Here is a 20901-nt window from a genome sequence, read left to right as displayed (position 1 = left end):
ATTTTCACATCTATGGTATTGGTGTGTGACTTAAAGCGAGCAGCAAAGACACTAAACCAGTGGTTCTTAACCTTGTTGGAGGTACCGAACCCCACAAGCTTCATATGCGCATTCACTGAACCCCTCTTTAGTGAAAAATAAAATGTGATTTTTTTCTGGTGCACAAAATGAGCCATGCATGTCATGGCGAAGGCTCTGCCGAACCCCTGAGACCGACTCACCGAACCCCTAGGGTTCGATCGAACCCAGGTTAAGAACCATTGCACTAAACTGTGTGTTTTCCAGCTGAAGCTGCTTTTTTGTGTTGCTCCCACAATCCTGTCTGAAACAGTCAGTGAGGAAAACTCAGTTTATGCTTCCAAGCTCATTGTGAGAGGGCACATTGTGTTCCTGCAAGTGCTGATTTTGTCTGCATCCCTGAGTTTAGTGAGCTGCCTCCAAGGACTTGTGAAGCCCAGTGTGTTAAGGCTGCATCTCCCAGATGTTTCCACCTTTCCAGCACAGACGATAAATGTTCCCACAAAGGCTCCCAAAGACGGTTTGATTTTGTGAGTGTTGGCCTCAAGAGATTGCTCAGTGAGCACCTGAGTGTTTCTGGGACATCGGACACTAACTGGAACTTCAAGTCTGGTTCTGAAGCTGCACATGCAAAGACTGTTTCTGGTTGTAGAGACCTGGCTGTTCCAGGGATTGTAACCTCCCCAGAGGCTGAGCTGCTGACCTCAGCTGACTCTGGAGCCTTGAAGGTAACTAAGTTTGCACCGCTCGGGTGAGCCATCTCAGCTGCAACAGCCTCCACAGAGAGCTCACGCAAGCTTACCCAGCCTGCTGAGGATTTTATGCTGCTGCAGCCCAAAAGGCATCCTGAGCTGGCTGACAGCCACCCACAGCTTCAGCTGCCTCAGCCAGGGGTCTCCACACCTGCTGGCCCTGCATCTGCTCTGACTGGGGGCTCCGGAGAGCCGCGCCAGCCATCCATCTCTGCTGGGGCTCCTGTTTGAGAATGTAGGAGTGTAAACTTCAAATATCTGCTCGGTTTGTCAAGATATCACATATTTGCAAAAGTGCTCTGACGTTTTTGGAGACGTCTGTTACCCACCATCTTGATAGCTAACCGGGAGGTCGAGGGTCATTAGAGCCGGCGAGAACAGCGGACTCCCGGCACATCGTTTTTGGACCCCCACGGCCTTTGGCTGTTCAGGTTTAAACATGATATATAAGTCACTTAGATCACGTAAAAATGTTATCGTTTGGCTTTTTTCAGTGTTGTTTGTTTGGTTTGGCTGAAGTTACAGTTTTCACACAGCTGAATAAACACCAAACAGAAAAGTGATTAAACAGAAGTGTGAGACGGTCGAGAGTTTACTCCAGTGTCCTGTTAGATTTTAGACAGCAAGGAGCAGACGGCTGAGTTTATTAAACTCCACCGAGACAGCGGTGACGCGGATCTGAAGGCCAGACCGTCACAGCCGCTCACTTCCCGCCTACCCGACCTTTGGAGGACCCGGCCCACGTAGACCTTGAAGGCCGGGTCCTCAGGAGGATGCAGCTTGTGAGTTTGGACACGCCATGACACATGATGTTCTACAGCTGATGTGTTTAAATGAGCTCTACAGGTGAACAGACTTATTAACGTTACCAGCATAATAAACTGTCCTGTCACTGAAGGTGTCTGCCCAACAAGGACGTGGTGCTGAATGCATCCAGACCCCTGCTGACTGTCTTTGCAGCTTCGGTCAAAGGTACAGTGTCCACTGTGACCCTGAGAGCAGGACACAGCCAGAGGTGAGTCAGCAGTTACAAACTAAATGCTGCTGACATGAATCAAACTGCTGGATAACCCACTGCTCATGAAAATGGCACCTTTCTGTTGCTTTTTGAGATTACTGAGAATATTTGAATTGTGACTCAGATGGCAGATCCAGGCTCTCAGCCTCCAGCTGAAACTTCCAGTCCTCCCCCAGCCAGAAGCTCTGATGCTGGGCTGAGAGACTTTGATCCTTCCCTGGATCCAGAAATCCAGGAGGGAGAAGGAGAACAGGACCTCCTTCCTGATCTGGAGAGGCCTGAGGGAAAGAAAGATGGAGCAGACAGAGCTTTGAACAAATCCAAACCTCCTGAGCTTCACCTCCACAAAGGTGCAGACACTGATGCACAGATTCACATGTGACACCTGCAGCGTCCAGCTTGTGCCGCTGACATTATCTCCACTCTGATACAAGCCTCATTCACTCGCTCACACACGTTCATACAATCACCTTTTCCTCACAGTCACACACATGAATGTAATGAGGGGAACTCGGGGTTCACTGTCATTCCTCAGGATACTTTGATATGCAGACTGGAGGCTCTGTGGATGAAACACCGACTGTCTGAACCACTCTGAAGTGTTCATGATGGACTTCATCCTGATTAACACTACAATACTTGTTAGAGGCCTTTTATATGTAATAATATTCTTTTCCATTAAAGCTCTGAACATTCTCACTCTTTCTTGACCAGGTGTGACAGGTGAAGGACACCGGCGAATAGGAGGACAGAAGCTGAGAGCCATTAGTCACATGACTTCAGCTGCTGCTGCCTCACCAACCACTGGCCCCTCGGTGAGTCTAGAGTTACAGCAGTGACCACAGGAAGTGCACACGTGTGATCTAAAGCTACATGTGGGCCTGTGACCATCAGTCTTCTCACTGTGGTAGACGGGTTTGTGAGTCCCTGTGATGCTGGGAGTGTCCAGGACAGTCGCTCCTGATCGGGTCTCTCATGGAAAGCTGGTCCCAGGAATTCCTGGAAAATTCCTCCACAAAAGAGAACTGGGAACATAAGTGCAGAGTGACAGAGGTGCTCAGCAGCCCTGCTGTTATATGGGAATAGAACCAGAATAGTCGGCAACCACTTGAGTTAAGTTAGCCAAAGAGATGCGACTCAGACTGACTTCATCATGTTGGCAACGTGTCTGCATTGATAAACTCCAGTTATTGACAAATCAGAGAATAATTCCAGTCATTCAGAGACAGATTGTGATTGTTTGGAGGATGTAATCGTTTCCCTTCAGGGAGCGTGTTGGACGCTCAGTGTCCGGGTGATTAGCTGATGCAACTACTTAGAATCAGTTTGTGAATATGAAGAAAATCAGTGCAGTCACTGGACAAACTCTGATTCTTCCTAGTTTCACTCTTGTTTCAGTCCAGTGTGACTGAGGTGGTAAAAAATGATCTGACTTTTAGCCACACAGCTGTCTGCTAGAGAAAAAGCCTTTGTGCACAACTTTCTTAAAGGCAAACGGCACCATGTTCACTGCAGCTGCAGCAAACGCAGCAAAGAGTGAAAGTTGGACTGAGAATGTTGTGACTGTTTCATGAGAAAGAGCAGGAAAACAAGCATCACACACCCAGACACAGTGCTGGGATTAGAATTAGACTTTAGAGCCAAATGTAGGACAAAAGCTTTAATATGAAAGAGGAAAACCCAACAACAGCCAGAGCATGAAGCTCAAATCTATACCAATCACCAAGAAAGCTGACAGGCCTGTGACACGTCAGAGACGCCGTTCAAATCATAAAGAAGTTGGTTTATTGACAAAATGTAAAAAACCAAAAGAATCAAGTCAACCTTCAGTTTCGAGCGAGTAGACCAATCAGGCACAGCAGCAGCTCTAGAATAAGCAACAATTTGATGTATTACAAACAACCTTTCATATACACACATACATATGGCTCATATGCTGTTTAAAAAGGGCTCAAAGACCCAACAGATTACACAAAGTACAAAAACACTTTCATTCAGACAACAGTCAGCTGTGCACGAGACAGAGAGCCGACTACAGTTAGTAACATGGACTCACTTTGTTTCAGACACGACACAAAGTAACACAAAGCCACAAAGAGCAGAAACATCAAAAAGGAGGCAGAGCAGCAGCAACTCTCCATGAGCTGTGAGGCTAACAGCCACCCACACTTCCTGTGATGCATAATGAAAACAACATTAACCTGAAGGATGATAACAACAGAAAGAAGTCTAAGCTAACGTTACACAGCGCTCACACAGCGCTGACTGTACAGGCCTCACACAGCTACGACCTGCATCCACAACACCTGATTCTACTGAACACAAACAAGTTAATGATATATGAGCAATCCAGGGAAGGCTTCCAGGAAGGTGAGGATCCAAAGACAGCTCTACAACAGCATCAGTCAGCAACAATGTTACTAATCACTGACTCTTTCATCCTTTTATACTCAATCAAAAAGTGCTGTGTTCACATTTGTTTCTGCTGAAATCCAGAGACTGAAAATGCGTCTTTTTAAAGTTTGAATAAACTGACTGAACTTCTCACGAGTCCAACCGTGAGGAACACTTCCCCCCATGACACATCACAGGACAACGTCTCAGTGGAGGGGGGACAGTAGCTCAGTTTAGGCAGTCACACTCAGAATCGATGCCTCCAGTCAGGGTCAAACGTGGTCCTCAGAAACCTGCAGATGTTTGGGCCAAGCTCTCACTGGTCTCTGCGTCTGTAGACTGAGCTGATGTTTCTCCAGGTGTCTGGTAAAAGGACGATGCTGCTGTCCAATGAGGCGAGGAGAGAAGTAGCCAAACAGGCGAGAGCCGTGAAGGAGGAACGGCGGGCAGCTCTGGATGCCCGACATAAATACCTGATGAGCAGGCTGGCCGACGCCGGCAGCCTGGAGGAGGCGGCGGTGGAAGACGCCATCGTCTCTGATGACAGAGTAAGTTCAGAGACGTGATCCTTCCTCAGAGTTGAACCTTTGAGTCATTAATGTCTGATTCTTCCAGTTCAGTCTGATCCATGAATTCTTTGCTGCAAACGGATCCAAGAAGCTGATTTTCTTCTATCAGGATGTCAAACAGGTAACTTTGATCACATTTCAATGACTGACACATGAAGGTCTAACCGCTCTTCATAATCTGCTGTCCTGTTTGTTGCAGCGTACTTTGTATTCATATCTTTTAATATCTGCCTTTCTCCCAGAGTCTGTCCTCCCGTCAGTCTTCCTTTGTGGACGCATCAAACTCAGCTGTGGCTCAGAGGAAACTCTTCCTCACTACGGGGAACTCTGAGGTTGGCTTCAGCTTTTTATGTTTAGTTCATGTGAGAATCACAGAAAAATGCTGATATGAGTGGAAGCTTCTGCTGGGAAATTGGCAAAGAGCAGATTATTGAACAGCGAGGCAGACAGTTCATTTCAGTGATGCCAGTTTATTAGAAACGAGGACTGTGGGGCTGCTGGAAGTCAGGACGGCCGTTCTCTGGATAAACCTGACAGCTGAGGTGGAGAGCAGGATTTATCCACAGACGGCTTCTTCCAAGCAAATGTCCTGAACACACCTGAGCTGAGGGTTACACAGTGTGTCCTGTGTGATCTCTGCTTTATGGTGGTTGAATCTCACAAATGTGACCATCAGACCTGACGACTTATTTGTGATGTTTTAATTAAAAATATCCTGGGTGAGGTGTTTGGGGCCTGTCCCATGAGGAGGAGTCTCCAGGGCAGACCCAGGACACACTAGAGAGGTTATATCTCTCAGCAGGCCTGGGAATGCCTCAGTATTGTCCTGGATATGCTGGAGGAAGTGGTTGTTTAGGGAGGTCTGGGATTCTCTGCTTAGACTGCTGCACCTGTGACCCGGGACCAGATAAACAGGAAATGGATGTTTGAAATTCAAAGAAATCCTCTTTTAATAATGAGGAAAAAAGACAGCAGGAGATCCATCGCAACTAACAAAACACTTCAAACACATCAATGCATCAACTTTAATCAACTTCATTTGGTTCAAATGAAGGAATCTAACAAAGCACTCACTAAAATGAAACACCAGTTAGTTTCCCGAGCTCAACAGGTCGAACACCTGAGTTTGGTTTGCGGTGCAGTTTTTATTTCTTCTAGATAACTTGGGTTATTTGCACAGGAAGGTTTTTTAAATGTATTTCTTAAGTACGATCTTATATGGGGGTTGATTTTATAGCATAACAGAATAATGTAATAACTCTAATAGAGTATAAAACATTTGCAGAATGAAGTACAAGGTGAAGAAAAGTCAGAACGTCCCTGTTTGAAAATACAGTCTCAGAAGGTCAGAGATGGACAAATTCAGCTACAGAAACATGTGGCCATTTTTTTAAAGCCATAGAGCATATTACAGACGACACAAAGAGCAAACACTGTAAACTTCTAACCACAGACCTCACACAGCTCACACACGTCAGAGTGAAGCTGTCATTTCCTGAAGCTTCCACACAAGAGAACTGGCAACAAGGTGGAGTCCTCATGGATCACTAGCAGAGAAATGTGGGTGGGTGCCAGACCACATGGACTCGACTCACTTTATTTCATACAAAGGAGCAGACTAATGCTGTCATCCTTAAAGACTAACTAGAAACAAGCAGTGCGCTCGCATCGACTCGACTTGTTTTGCAAGTTTGAAGTGAGATGGTACTTTGGAGTCAGCCTCCCGAGATGATGGCTGGTTTTTGAAAAAAATCTCATATTTATACAATGAGCAGCAGACTTTCCTGACTTGCAGAGGTCAACGTCCTCCTCAGTCATGCGCCATGAGTGGCACAGATACTATTCATCAAATAACTAACATGGCCTTGATTGTTACTCCAGAGACTTATCTGCGATGTAGCTTTATAGCATTTTCATTAGCAATCGTATGATTTGTGTTACAATGACCTTTGTGGACGGGCCCGGACCCCCAGGCCTCGTCCGTGACGCCGACGGTGAGCGCAACGTTTTTGTTTTCTTGCGCTTAAAATAACCTGATCAGCGTTCTGTGGACGGTTTGTTTACGTTTCTCACATCTGTGATTGTTCACACGGGTTGGACACGAGCAGAGAGGGCTTTCAAGATGAAAAAGCCAACGTGAAACTTTAACGGACGACAAAGTTTTTCAATCAAATCTCCGTCACACCCTTCCTTGACCTCATCACGTTATCCACCTTAGTCAAGGAACAGTGGTTCGGGAAAATATGCATTTGTTTTTTGGACTACTTTAAAACGTATCTCAACTAGTGATGTGCGGATCGATACTGAAATATCGATTCCTCCGATACCCGTCATTGTGTCCGGCCCCTTGGCGTGCACACTCACAACAATGGCTGAGCGTAAACAGAGTCATGTGCAGACGTATTTTACCTCCACGAACAGCTGAGACGTGGTTTGCCATACATGTGGCAAGAATGTGAGGTGTTGTGGTAACACCGCTGACCTGGTCAAACACCTCAGAGTGAATCATATCACAGAATATGACGAGCGTATGTTGAGGCGAACTGAAGAGGAGGAGAGGGAGAGGTGCTGCCAGGGCGAGACAGACGTCTCTCACGGAGTCCTTTAATGCTGCAGGCAGGCAACAAATAGCCACAACTTCAGGTTTTTCATTTCTATATGATAATTCTGCATCATTAAGTGATAAGAACAAGTAATCTGATGTCCTGTGATCATTACGACGCTATAATTTGAGATAAAATAAAAGATAGAGTAAAAAAATAAGTTTTTGTACAGAGTATCGTATCAGATCAGTATCGTCGATACCACCCTGAATTTTACTTGGTATCAGATCGGAAAGGAAATCAAATCCTGCTTCTACAGGTGTCCAGTTCATTCACTCTGACCCCTCCAGATAAGCGTTGCCAGTTCTCACTGTGCTGTAGATCACATTTTCTTGTGTTTGGGGTTATAACGGTTACTTTTGAGGTCTGTGTTATAAAGCAAGTTAATCCTGAATTTAACTGGAGAAGACAAATTCCCACTGCGTGGTGTAGTGCACAGCCAGGCATTCTTTACATTAGTTCGTTTGACAAAACCAAAAACCTGAAAGTATTTACTTGGAGTTTGGTTTGATGAAATAAGTGCCAGAATCAGTGAATACAAATGATTCCAATGACATGAAAACTGGTGGAAGGACAAATCCCTCAAGAAAAGCACGACTAGCACATTAAGTTTTTTTGTAATCATCATCATCTCTAACACCATGCGCACAACAGTGATTTTGTTACAGAACACTAAGATAGTAAAATCTGGGAAATGATGATATTTCTTTCCAAAACTTCCTGTCTGGAAGACATTAAAGCTGCTGTGCCACCTGCAGCTTCTTTCAATCTACGTTATGTGAATATATCTTTTTCTTTTTGGGTTTGAACATCCATTCAAACTCACTCTCTGCCTAGCAAGTCTCATTCCCTCATTTCCTTGGGGTCCAGCTTCACATACGTGGCACTGAGCCTTTTCCTTTGTCACCTCTTTCTGCTACATGCCTAGCCTCCCAGTTTCTTGGTCTATTTTCTTCATTTCGCTAACTACACTTCTTTTTCTTTGTAAATCTCTTCCTTCAAATACTTTCAAAATCACTTTTCTTTTTTCCCTTTCTTCTGTGCAGAGAAGACGTCAAACCCCTTCTTGGCAGTTTATCTCAATAAAGCTGTACTATCCCAGCCATCTGGTAAGTCTTCCCTACTACCCAGAGCCTGTTTATACTCCTGCATGTCTCTGCCTTCACTCACTTCCTCTTCTTGATGTCCAAACTCATCCTTCAAACTACCATTTGATGCTGCATAGCTGCATTCTCCCTGACACCTCCTTGTCTCCTGTCTTTTTGATTTCACCTTCTGCATAATATTTAGTTGCCCTGTGTGCAGCTTCCTCCACTTTCATATATTTCTACAAGTTCCTCCCTGTTCTTGAAGTATGTGTGCACCACGGCCATTTCCACTTGGAAAATCTGCCCCACATCTGTCTTTCTAGATTTCTCTCCTAAACACCACACCTACCCAACACCTCATAACCTCTGTTCCCTTCACCTAAATGTCCATTGAAGTCTGTGTCAATCACCACTGTAGTATGTGGTCTCTTGCACACAAAATGTGTCTACCCTCCACCTCCATAATATGAGTCCGCCAGCCCTCCCATTGCCAGTCATAGTCCATAACAAGTCAAAAACATAAACAGCTCGAACGTATTATTTATTTAAAAGAGAGAGAGAGAGAGAGAGAGAGAGAGAGAGAGAGAGAGAGAGAGAGAGAGCTCAGTTGTCCTTGCTCTAGCATCAAGAGTCAGTGACTGGCTGTTCACTGCAGGCTCAGCAGTCCAATGGCCGATCAGCAACAAAACAAATAAAAAATAAGACACGTTCTTGATTATGACAACAAACCACATCCAAAAAAATATGACAGCAACACTTTAAGTTTTGTGTGCATTCATCATGTGCAACTCTGCAGAAAGTCTCATGTCAAGGATGTGTGGACAGGGGGGCTATTAAAAAGTTCCAGTATACAGAATAGAAAACCATCAAATGAATGAAATAAAATCTGTTGTCACAGTGGTTTTTGAAGGAACAATTACTTCACAGATGGACAGCCTCATTATATTTTAGTTAAACCTGATGATACACACTTCACGTCACCCTAGTTACATGTTTTTATTTGCCATGTGTATGTTATCCAAGGGAGGAAGAAAATGAAAAAGAAAACTTTTGATGTGTCCAGACATTTCTTCACATCAGCTGCCAGCAACCAGTTTCAGCATGTACAACTGTTGCAGTAAGTGTGCTCATGCAGACCAACTATGCTGGTCCACTGTTCTTAATGGTGCTGCATGTTGAGAAAGAAGTGAAACAAATGTTTTGTTTAACAAGTCCACTAGTGTTAGAATAACTTGGCATTTCCAATCTGTTTCTGCTGTAGTTCAATGAAAGGTTTCAGTTACTTAAGTTTGAGAAAAACCAAAAAAACCGTTGGCCAGCTTCCCTCAGGGTCACTCCACGGTTGATGACATGGTCCACTATTGTAGCTCTGATGTCATCAGCAATTCTATTTCTTACGGTGTGTTCACACCGAACGCGATGGACGCGAATAAAACGCCCCAAACGCCCCTAATTTGACGCGTGTACATTCGCGTCTCAACGCGTGTCCAAGAAAAATCCATCGCGCGTCAAAATGATATTTTGACGCGCGTGAACCGGAAATGTGGGAGGAATGTGGGAGGGAGTTGTGCCAGACCGGTATCTTTGCAAGATGGCAGCTATCGAGCTAGCGCTTGAAGAGAGAGTCTCCCTTCTCTATGTACTGTGGAGAGCAGAGCAGCAGCGTAAAAGACGTCCTCGCCGTACCTGGGTCCTCCAGAGGCATGAGCAGTTTGGTGAGCTTCACCACTTGCTCCAGGAGCTGCGCCTGGATGACGGCCGATTCCAGCGCTATCACCATCGGCCAGTTTGAGGTAGAGGTCTGCATTCCCGCGGCTGTCCCGCGGGAGCCGCGGGACCTGACCAGATTTCTTGCGGCGCGGGAATAAATTTCCAAATAAAATGCGGTAGCGGTCGGTAACTCTGGTGTAATTTGAACGGGAGCGGGCGGCCTGAAAATATAGCGTGCCCGACATTTTTTCGGAACAGCATATCTGTGATTTCCTCATTCTAATTGAGCACTGGTACAGCCAGTGCTCACGCCTGTTACACGCACTGAGCGCATGGATCAGTGCTTTTTGCACGTGCATTTTACTTGCACAGTCTGTGACTCTGTGCGCGCATCACCTGCATCAGAGCGCGCTTTACCAACATGGCAGAGCAAACTGAAGATGCAATTTCCTTGAAGGACGTTCAGCTGGGATTAGACAACGGTCAGTTTACTTTAAGGAAACCCACATCAGGCAAGTCTGATGTATGGGAGTCTTTTTCATGCGTCATAGACGCAAATGGAAAAAAATTACCCTTTGTACAATGCGATAAATGCCTCAAAGTTTTACCCTTTTGCAGTCACAAGACTGGAACCTCAGGTTTAAGGTGGCACTCATGTCCCATCACAAAGGGGCAAACAAAACTGGCATTTACTAAATCTTTGCTGGTGCCAGAGAAGTTTAAAAAAGAAACCAGAGACAAATGTGTTCAGTTTGTTTGCCAAGACATTCGACGGTATGATACCATCTCTGGAAAAGGCTTCACACAGCTGGCCCAACATTTGGTCGACACAGCAGCAAGAATAGGAAAATTCGATGTCTGTGAGATACTACCACACCCCACAACGGTGTCAAGAAATGTTGAAATGAGGGCTCAGAGTCTACGTAAACATGTTGTGGAGGAAATCACTGCAACAATATCGAAGTTTGGATGCGCTGTTACAGCAGACATATGGACAGAAACATATCGAAAAACGTCCTTTTTGTCTGCAACCATCCATTACGTTAATGAGCAATCTGAGCTACATTCAAGAGTGCTTTTTGCTGCCCCTTTTGACCCAAGCACCTCAAAGACAGGTGAAAACATTCGAAGGCACCTGCTGCAGAATCTCAGAGTGTTTGGCATTGATGCGACAGACATGGGCAAAAAGATTATTTTTGTCACAGATCGTGGAGCCAACATGATCAGTGCCTTACGAGAATACACGAGGCTAAACTGCACAGCGCACATACTAAACGTGACTCTCTCCAGTGCGTTTGGTACTGCCATAATCGAAAAGTCTCCAGAGATCACTAGCCTTCTGACTGATGTTAAAAAGTTGGTTACATATTTCAAACACTCAGGACAGCAGGGCAAGCTTAAAACGTCACTGAAACAATCCATAGAGACACGATGGAACTCTAACTTTGACATGTTAAATTCTGTCTTGGAACAGTACGAAGACATTGCATCTGTGCTGACTGAGAGCAATAATTATGACAAGATCGGACGCATTAGCATCAGTACTCTTAAGTTACTAGTATCATTCCTAAAACCCTTCAAAGAGGCAACTGACGACTTGGAAACTGATAACACAGCTCCCAGTGCCTCACTTGTTCTTCCGTGGTCTGTGCGATTAATTGAGCACTGTACATCAGCCACAAAAGACCCTCTGCTCTCTGAAATTGCAACCGTCTGTGTAACACGGCTGAAAGAATTACTGTCAGCAGACAGCACTTCATCCCATTCTGTTCACATGCTTTATAAAATAGCAACCTTTCTGACACCAAATCTGCGAGGTCTGAGAATGTTAGATGAAAGAGGGCGACAGAATGTGATACAGGGAGTCAAGGAGATGATCGAAGATTTAAAGTTTGATCATGCACATGATGAGGATGTTGAACCAACACCTGCCAAAAGGCCTACTGTTCTTCATAAATTTTCAGATTGGGAGGAAGAGGAAGAATCATGTGGATCAAAATCACTAGATGTTCAGATTCAGGAGTACAGGACCATGAAACTTGAATTATCAAGTCAACAAAACATTTTGCAGTGGTGGAATTCCAACAGTTCCCAGTTCCCTGCCCTGAGCAACCTTGCAAGATTTGTCCTCTGCATCCCGGCAACGAGTGCACCTTCCGAGAGAGCATTCAGCCTTTGTGGTCGGATTTTGGAGGAGAGACGTTCAGTACTGAAACCCTCATCAGTCAGTGACATTCTTTTCCTGCATGGAAATTTAAAATAATTTGGATTTTTTAAGTAAGTTTCGTTCATTTGATTAATAGTTTATAATTTTGAGATGTCGTTTATTGTTGTATTTATATATGCATATTTTCTTTTGTAGGAGAGACCTTGAATTCGACATTGGGACATTTTTTCGTTAAACTGATAGTTTAAACAACCATTTAATTTCGCAGTGGCCAACTATTTTGTTCTTTTGTTTACAATTTTAAGTGACTTTTTTTTTTTTTTCGCGACACTTTCCCTACTGTGTTGACAGAAAAATGTTACGTTTGTATTTTACATAAAAATAACAAGTAGGCCACAATGCTGTATTCGTTTTTATTTATTTTATTTTTGCAACACGTTTTCCATGTTAAAAGATAAATGTTGCATGTTGACAGATAAATGCATCTTGTTTAAGAAAAATAAATACAATCATTGCACAACCTGCAGTTTTATCTGTTATCTCTATTTTTTGGTGGTACCCCATTTAAATGTGAGATTTTGGAAACCAGATCTAAATTTAGCGGGAACGGTCGGGTCGGGTAGAAAATTATTCTAAGCGGGCAGCGGGTGAACAAAGACTGAATATACAGCGGGAGCGGTCGGGTGCGGTACAAAACCTTGCGGGAGCGGGACTAAAAAAACATTCCCGCGCAGACCTCTAGTTTGAGGACCTGTTTTCCCTCGTTGGTCCCAGCATCGCCCGCCTAGACACCAACTACAGACGCTCAATCCCACCTGCAGAGCGCCTGTCCGTCTGCCTGAGGTTAGTAAAACTATTTAATACGGTAGTCCTTTATTGATATCTGTGCTAATATGCTAATCCATCCAGTTATACACTGCTAACATGGATGTGCTATGCTAACAGTGAATGCTGTCGGTGTTTACTGAAAGCAAACTGGGGTACAGAGACGACTCTTTATAATATTTCTAGTGATACTCAGAAGCTCTCATCAAGTCCCGATTTAATTCGATTTATGCTGTTATCAGTGTTTGCATGATAGCATGGCTGTGGTGTCACATCAATGTATGCGCTCGGTGTTTGCTGATATCAAACTGTAGCATTAGGACCACTGAGTTAACCTTGTAGTGATACTCACTCCTTTTTATTTAGACCTGGTTTGATTCTGGGATAGTTGAATATTTGTATATAATCCCTGCAGCTGTCAGACTCTATAGCAGGGGTCACAGCCTTTATTAAAACAGAGTTAGATAAAACTGAACAGTTTGGTTCATCTCTAGTTACATGGTTCTATCTTGATAAGCTATGTCTTATCACAGATTAATTTTTCAAAAATATTAATGATTTAAGCAAGGAAAGGGCTACATGTCAACATACAACTCTTTATTTCTATTAATGTCTTACTTCATTCCTACCTGATTGACATGTTTAGGAATTGTGAGTGATTGGCTCACTGTAGTTGTGAAAGTTGCTACCAATCAAATTATGATATGTTAAAGTTAAAACAAAACACAACTGTTTTAGATATTATCTAATATACATTTTGTAATTATCCTTATAATTACAAAATGTTTTATGTAAGATTTAAGTTTTGTGATTTAAATCTGACATCACAAAAGTATTTTGGAATTTGAATAATGTATTTTGTAACTGCAGTACACATAATACTGATTTTGAACAATTCTGTCCAGGTTCCTTGTCACCGGGGACTCCTTCAGGACCATCGCGTTCAGTTTCAGAGTCGGTGTGTCCACGGTGAGCCAGATCACCCCCCAGGCAGCGACGTCCATCTGGGACTGTCTAGTGGACGACTTCATGGCTGTGCCTTCACCTGGAGACTGGCGGTCCATCACAGAGGGATTCCAGGAGCGCTGGAACTTTCCTCTGTGCTGTGCAGTTCTGGATGGGAAGCACATCCAGACAAAGGCACCCCATATATCATATAGGAGACACACACATTGATATACACTAAATATTCATTTCATTTCTTTTTTGTGGTGCCCAAATTGATGCACCTGCTTGATTTTGTTTAAACAATTATTGCACACTTTCTGTAAATCCAGTAAACTTCTTTTCACTTCTCAAATATCACTGTGTGTGTCTCCTGTATGATATTTAACTGACATTTTTTATTGTAACAACCAACGATTTATACAGGAAAATAATGTCTATTAACAAGGTTGCCCAAACTTCTGCATCCCACTGTATCAGTATATTTTGTCATTAGTATAATATGAAATAAATTCTACATGTGTCAAGTTGTGTGCCAACATTTGCTGTGTAGTAGAACTGAGACATTAGTCATTATAAACATTTATTTGAAATAATATTAAAAGTCTCAAACAGAAAAACATTAAACATAAATATATAAAATATAAGAATTTACAGAGAGACAGGAATAAAAAAGGACCCAGCTGCTCTCCAGAGCAGGAACAAGGCTGAGGAGGAAATGCTCCATTGGAGACTGGTGTGGCCTCTTCAGGGACTCCAGGATGGCCAGCTCCACCGCCGATGGACCGTCCTGGGACCCGTCCCTCATCTGCCTCGGAGCCGTCCTCCTCTGTGGGCCTGTAAAACAGCACAAATCACAAAGAAATGAGAAGGCTGCTACTAGATTTTAATTTCAACATTGAAAAAAACAAAAACAGGATATAATCAGATTGGTTGTAGATATTTAGTAAAGGTGATCACAAGGCAATCCCACCGACTAAAAAGGTATCAGTGCTTGCTGTACATATCTGTGGGTGCAGCAGCAGGAGCTCAGGGACTGGGGATGCTCTGCTGCAGAATCAGTTGGTTCTATCAATACAGTATTAAATGTTAACAGGTTGGATATAATAATCGTAGAGTAGACAGTGGTCCCTCATTTATTGCAGGGGTTCTCAGAATAACTAGCCCCTGGTCACAGTTCTCACAATTGATTCTCAAAGTGCAAACCTTTGTAGATTGCAAAACGTAAAAGTATTATTATGCCGCGGTTTGTCTTCATCTGCCTGCCACTTTCGTGCGCCTTTTTCCCTCACGGTGCAGGTGTCTATTTCCGAATGAGGCTCATAGTTATGGGTGTTTTTGTGCTGTTTTTTCTATTGGACGCGATGGTTATCAAAACCAAACGTGATAAATTTGGCAAGCGCAGGAGATTTGTCAATCAGGCTGCAGAATGCAATGCTGTACTGTGCAATAAAAAATCAGCGAAAAAGCAAAGCAGTGACGGATGAACAGCGGGACCACTGTGTGCTGTTTATTAATAAACAATAAAATATATTCCTAAATGACAACATGCCTAAAAGCAGAACGGTATTTGTACGTCAGTGGGAAAATAGCGGTGGCTTGCTAGCTTTTGTGCGGCTTCCCCGGGTCAGTGAAAACTTTCAAAAGAGAAATGAATGAACTTACCAGGTTGCCCGATCTCTTCACATATCTTCCTCCAAGCTCGGTCCTTTTTATTCCTGTCTCGGTACTGAAAGCAGCTGGTGTTGTACAGCTCCGAGTTGTTTGCTACCGCATTGATTAGCCTTCCCCTCCATTGAAGTATGAAAGGCTTTGGCTGGATCTGCCCCTTTGACCTAGGTAACAGCCACGTCACCAGGCTCCTGATTGGTTGTCGCGGCGCGATTTGACGCTGGAGTTCAGATTTTTCCAACTCGAGTGGTAGACGCGAAACGCGCGTATGCACAAAATGCAACACAAAAACTCACACGCGTGGTTTTATTCGCGAGTCAAACGCGCCAGACGCGCTACACTGATGCGCGTTTCACGCGTTTTGGCGTTTTCGCGACGCAAATCTGCTTCCGAATTTTCGCGGTACCCGCAATCGCGCGTCATCGCGCCTTTCCATTGACTTTACATGTAAACCTGACGCTCTATTCGCGTCCATCGCGTTCGGTGTGAACACACCGTTACTCTTCTTACCCGTCCTCTCCCCCCTCCTCGTCCTCCTCTTGCTCCTCCTTGTCCTTGTCGTCCTCTTCATCCTACTTCTTCACCTCCACGTCCTCTTCCTCGGCCTCCTCTCACTCTTCCTGCTCCCTCCATTGTACTCCACACACAGAGCTTACCTGTATCATAGTGCTTAGGCTGATTGCAAAGTGAACTAATTATCTAAAAAAGCTTTCACATGTGGCAGTGTGCCAGACAGTTGACAAAATAGTGTAAATAATGGCCATAAATGTGTATAGTTTTGCTAGGAGTGCGTTGATCATTTGGAAATTGAGTGCAAAGCAGTGAGTTGTGTTTACAGTTCTGCAAAAAGAGTGCTGTGCAGTGGATTGTAGCTACAGGTTTGCAAAGTGTGTGTTACAAAATGGCAAACTGAGTGCAAAGCAGTGTTTGTGCTTTTAGTTTTGCACACTCAGTGAGTGGTTTTGCTATAAGTATCAATAGTTTTAGGAATTGTGCTGTAAGAATCACAGTTAGGGTTTAAGCATTCAGAAAAACCTGTAATAAACGCACACGCATGCGTCTTCAGCATTACTGGGTTTCTGCAGCTCCTGGTTTCCTGTTTAATACATTCACACAAGCAATCAAACGCTATGAATCGTTCCACAATGTTTGCAGTCACTTTTCTTATCCCTCCTGACTCAAGAGCATAAAGCGATCTACGTTAGCTCTGGGAATTCTGACGGTCGTTCAGTAAATCTTTGTTTAATCTCTTTATTTGCTTTTTGGAGAAGTGAAGGTACAAAAACCTCGTCAATCAAATTTGCTTCGGTGGACAGAAAACAGCCGTTGTAGACTGTTTGGGGTTACCTTTTATAAGTATTGAATTTTCAAAAGTGAAGTCAGTTCTTCTGACCAGGTTCAGACCAGGATGAACACAAGTATGATACTGGACCCACTAGAGAACTGGTCCCAGCTGTGGGTTCACCTCCTCCTGCTGAACTCATAGGACAGACTCTAATGTAGCATCACGTTCATCGGTCACTCCTGACCTCCTGTGAAGCATGACGGATGTGTAATTAATGACTTCATTATTTGGGGGCATTATTGCTCTAAAAATCATATTAATAGTATTATTATTATTGTGCTTTAGGCTGCACTGATAACGCAGAGGTCTCTTCTTCCTCTGGGCTGTTTAAAGGGCCAGTTTGTCCAAAGCTGTGTATATACCAGCTGCTGTCAGGCTTCAGATGTCTGCATTAGTCCACAGTCCACTGTTTGTAAGCCATTGCTTTACTGCAAAAGTTCCCATCTACTGTAAAGAAATGGAGATAAGCAGGCACATAATATGAAAAGGCATGCTGTAGCTGACTTTGTCTTTTCTGATCCATCGGTTTGTGTGGCTCTTTCCACAGGAGGGACCTAACCCACACTTTATTTACTTATATGATAAGTTTAGTGGAGTGGAGTGCAAAATACACAGTGTTTACTTTTAATTTAACAACATGAAGCTGCATCAAGTTTCCATGGTGACTGCTCAAGAAATTCTGCATTCATAAATAAACATCAGACTGTCAAAAGAGCTCATCTGTGCGAGACCACCGAGCTGAGAGCATTTTCAGGTCCAGATCCCCCGTACGCCATCGTTGGAGAGCAGTTGACGTTTTTCTTCCTGACTTTGATTTGAACACGTTTAAATGGAAAAGAGTCAAGGAATCTATAAGCCTATCAGGGTATGTGACGCTTTTGCTTTTACTGCATTTCAGTAATTTGAAGAATTTGATGTCGTTTTAAAAGTTGACAAACTGAGAATCATTTTAAGTAACAATGACTAAATTGCTATTTCTTTGACAGGTGTTGTTCAACACACCGATTTATGAAACAGCTGTAAAGATCTGCTGGTATCTTCCGGGCTACAAGGCTCAGGTTAGACCCAGATTCATGCAAACCAAAGCTGACAGAAAATATCAGGTCATTTCTGAGGACCTGAGAGTGGTGGTGATTAAATGTCTCCTTTACTTTTAGGTTGCGATAATGACGGAGTTTCTCAGACTTCAGCAGGAAGATCTAATTCCACCGAACCTCACTGCTGAAGATCTGAGAGATCTTTTGGTGGAGAAGAGCAGGGAGACGCTCAGAGAGCAGTGAGTTACTGTCACGCCTGAAAGTCTGTTTGTGGTGACGTGTAAGTGCTGAGAGAAAACCTCTGCTTTGCTTTCTTTTGAAGGCTGTGGGAGTTTGAGTTAGAGGATTTTGACGAAGAGGAAGCCAAACCTCTTCTAAGGCTGGTAAGACGAGAAAACCCACAAGACTTTTTTTTCATTACGTGCACATAACCTTTACACATAAGCGCACTGTAAATGTGTTTTCTGTTTCAGGTGTGGGCGGTGAACGTCAGCAATAAAATGAGGGACGTTGAATTTGAAGCCAGGTTGCTTCTTCAGTTCCCAGAGGCCGTACCTCCTAAATTTCAGTGAGTCACATGTAACATACAGTTATTAACCCTGTAAGACCCAACCCATCAAAAAACAGCCAGAAAATTCAGATTCTTTGGAACTGAGATGTTTATCAACCCTTTAAACAAAAGCCACACATGAGTTCTTTGCTATGTCATGTTGTGTATGATTTACTTTTATTGTGTATTTATTTTTTGTATCACATTTGATACACTGGGTGTTTTTGGCAACTTTGTGTTAACGACAATGTTAACTTTAGACTAAAAAAAGAGTTTTGTCCACAACATTTAGAAATTATAGCAAGTATTGATCATGTTGATGAGATCGAGGTCTCAGAAACTCATGTATGATACAAAGGTGGTTACAGGGTTAACAGTCCAGCTACAGTGTTTCAATATTTAAATGATGCTTTGAATATGTTTAACAGATAACTCTTATCATGTTTTTCTACAGAGCACCTAAATTCCTCAGCGCGGTGAAGGATTACGTTGAAATCCTGAAAAAGAAGCAGCAGGAACAGCCTAACAGCAAACTGCTCACCGCGCAGGAGGTAGTGGTCGAGGTAGTTCCCCGCGTTCTCCAGGGCTTCTGGGAGCTTCCTCCTCGTCCCCTCCTAAACATGGCCTCCCAGAGTCTAAGTATCCTCTCCACCAGTGTCACCAAGGCCACTTTAGATCGTGTCTCCAAGAGCCTCACGGCGATGGAAACACAGGCCGTCTTTACCCGCTCTATCCGAGACGATCTGGTCGACAGCATCCTGACGGAGATTAGACAGAAATTTCCTGAAGAAATTCTGTCTATCCAAGTTGCAAACTTTGCACCCCTGTTGCTGAAGACCATTGCTGATGTAGCAAGGATCCGGATATGTGAAATCTTTGAGCCCCCTTCAAGTCCTGATGTGAAGAGCACAAATGGTGAGCGCTCCTCTGACGGCCTTTCAGTGGCAAATGTTCCACCAGCCGAAGAAGCTCTGTCAGAAAGTGTTGCAGAGCCCGACGTTCCCTGTGAGGAACTTCTTTCTGAAAGGGCATCCAGTCTGAGTACTCGAGACCTTACGATCGAAGGAGCTCTGTCAGAAAGTGTTGCAGAGCCCGACGTTCCCTGTGAGGAACTTCTTTCTGAAAGGGCATCCAGTCTGAGTACTCGAGACCTTACGATCGAAGGAGCTCTGTCAGAAAGTGTTGCAGAGCCCGACGTTCCCTGTGAGGAACTTCTTTCTGAAAGGGCATCCAGTCTGAGTACTCGAGACCTTACGATCGAAGGAGCTCTGTCAGAAAGTGTTGCAGAGCCCGACGTTCCCTGTGAGGAACTTCTTTCTGAAAGGGCATCCAGTCTGAGTACTCGAGACCTTACGATCGAAGGAGCTCTGTCAGAAAGTGTTGCAGAGCCCGACGCTCCCTGTGAGGAACCCTATGGCGAGTCCAAATCCTGTGTTGAAGGTGAAGATCATATGATCAACGGATCTTGTTCTGAAATTGGGCCGGTTCCTGATGTTCCCTTTGAGGAACCTTTTCCAGAACCTGAAGCCAGCATGAAGTCCGAAGACCGTCAGAGCAAGAAGAAGAAAAAGGGCTTCTTCAAAAGACTGAGAAGTCTGTTCTGCTGCTGTTGCAGACCAAAAGTCACCGACTGACACTGAAGCTGTGACCCAGTGTTGGTGTTGCAGTAACTCTAAATATGTAAATATGTTCCTTAATGATTGTTCTTCATGTTTTTGGGGGTTTCTTTAGTTTTCAGTGGGCTGGGTGTTTTTTCTCCTCCGCGTTCTTTACTTGATTCTTGTTCATAGTTCCTGATTTGTTTTCCTAGTTCTTGTTTCTTAGTTTGTAGTTTCTTGAGTCCACCTGAGTTTCCAGCAATAAAAGCTGCCGATTCAAGTTTCATTCCACGTAAGAGTCCTGTGTTTGGGTCCTACTACCTGCCTGTCACAGCACACCATGACAGAAACTTTATAAACTCATTCATATTTCTACACGAGTCTCCAGCTATGTTAAAGATTTTTTTTCTTTCAAACATTTGTAAGAATCTCTTATGGTTCTCAAAATACTTCCACAAGTCCAGTAAGTGTAGTGCAGTAACATATTGATGGTATTATTTTTAATAATTATTTATTATTTTTAATGCACTTTGAACTGAAACTGGTATATAAAATGTACTTCCTGTAGAAAATGCAGTGTGAATGCTAATAGCTGAATAGCTTGAGTTGAA

General features: G+C 43.7%; 2 protein-coding genes across 2 annotated transcripts; both read left to right on the top strand.

Moving 5' to 3' along the window:
• The first annotated feature begins 1591 nt into the window (after window positions 1-1591).
• On the top strand, window positions 1592-17733 carry LOC113018373 (uncharacterized). Its single transcript, XM_026161439.1, has 8 exons — window positions 1592-1785; window positions 1913-2138; window positions 2503-2603; window positions 4542-4730; window positions 4798-4872; window positions 4994-5083; window positions 8401-8463; window positions 17653-17733. The coding sequence occupies exons 2-8, from the start codon at window positions 1913-1915 to the stop codon at window positions 17731-17733; spliced, it is 825 nt and encodes a 274-aa protein (XP_026017224.1). The 5' UTR covers window positions 1592-1785.
• Window positions 17714-20576, top strand: LOC113018374 (uncharacterized). Its single transcript, XM_026161440.1, has 6 exons — window positions 17714-17970; window positions 18092-18163; window positions 18263-18381; window positions 18465-18525; window positions 18616-18710; window positions 19147-20576. Exons 1-6 carry the CDS (start codon window positions 17935-17937, stop codon window positions 20324-20326), a joined length of 1563 nt encoding a protein of 520 aa, XP_026017225.1. The 5' UTR covers window positions 17714-17934; the 3' UTR covers window positions 20327-20576.
• The last annotated feature ends 325 nt before the right edge of the window (window positions 20577-20901 follow it).

The sequence above is a fragment of the Astatotilapia calliptera genome, unplaced genomic scaffold (genome assembly GCF_900246225.1).
Source record: "Astatotilapia calliptera unplaced genomic scaffold, fAstCal1.2 U_scaffold_70, whole genome shotgun sequence".
Classification (NCBI taxonomy): Eukaryota; Metazoa; Chordata; class Actinopteri; order Cichliformes; family Cichlidae; genus Astatotilapia; species Astatotilapia calliptera.
The sequence above is the reverse complement of the archived record's forward strand: the minus strand, read 5'-3'. Positions and strand labels throughout refer to the sequence as shown.

Coding starts and splice junctions, on each gene's coding strand:
- LOC113018374 (XM_026161440.1), top strand. CDS start 17,935: ATGGAAAAGAGTCAAGGAATCTATAAGCCTATCAGG. Junction 17,971..18,091: donor GAATCTATAAGCCTATCAGG/GTATGTGACGCT, acceptor TTTCTTTGACAG/GTGTTGTTCAACACACCGAT. Junction 18,382..18,464: donor AGGGAGACGCTCAGAGAGCA/GTGAGTTACTGT, acceptor TTTCTTTTGAAG/GCTGTGGGAGTTTGAGTTAG.
- LOC113018373 (XM_026161439.1), top strand. CDS start 1,913: ATGGCAGATCCAGGCTCTCAGCCTCCAGCTGAAACTTCCAGTCCTCCC. Junction 4,873..4,993: donor TCTATCAGGATGTCAAACAG/GTAACTTTGATC, acceptor CCTTTCTCCCAG/AGTCTGTCCTCCCGTCAGTC. Junction 8,464..17,652: donor TGTACTATCCCAGCCATCTG/GTAAGTCTTCCC, acceptor CTCTTTCCACAG/GAGGGACCTAACCCACACTT.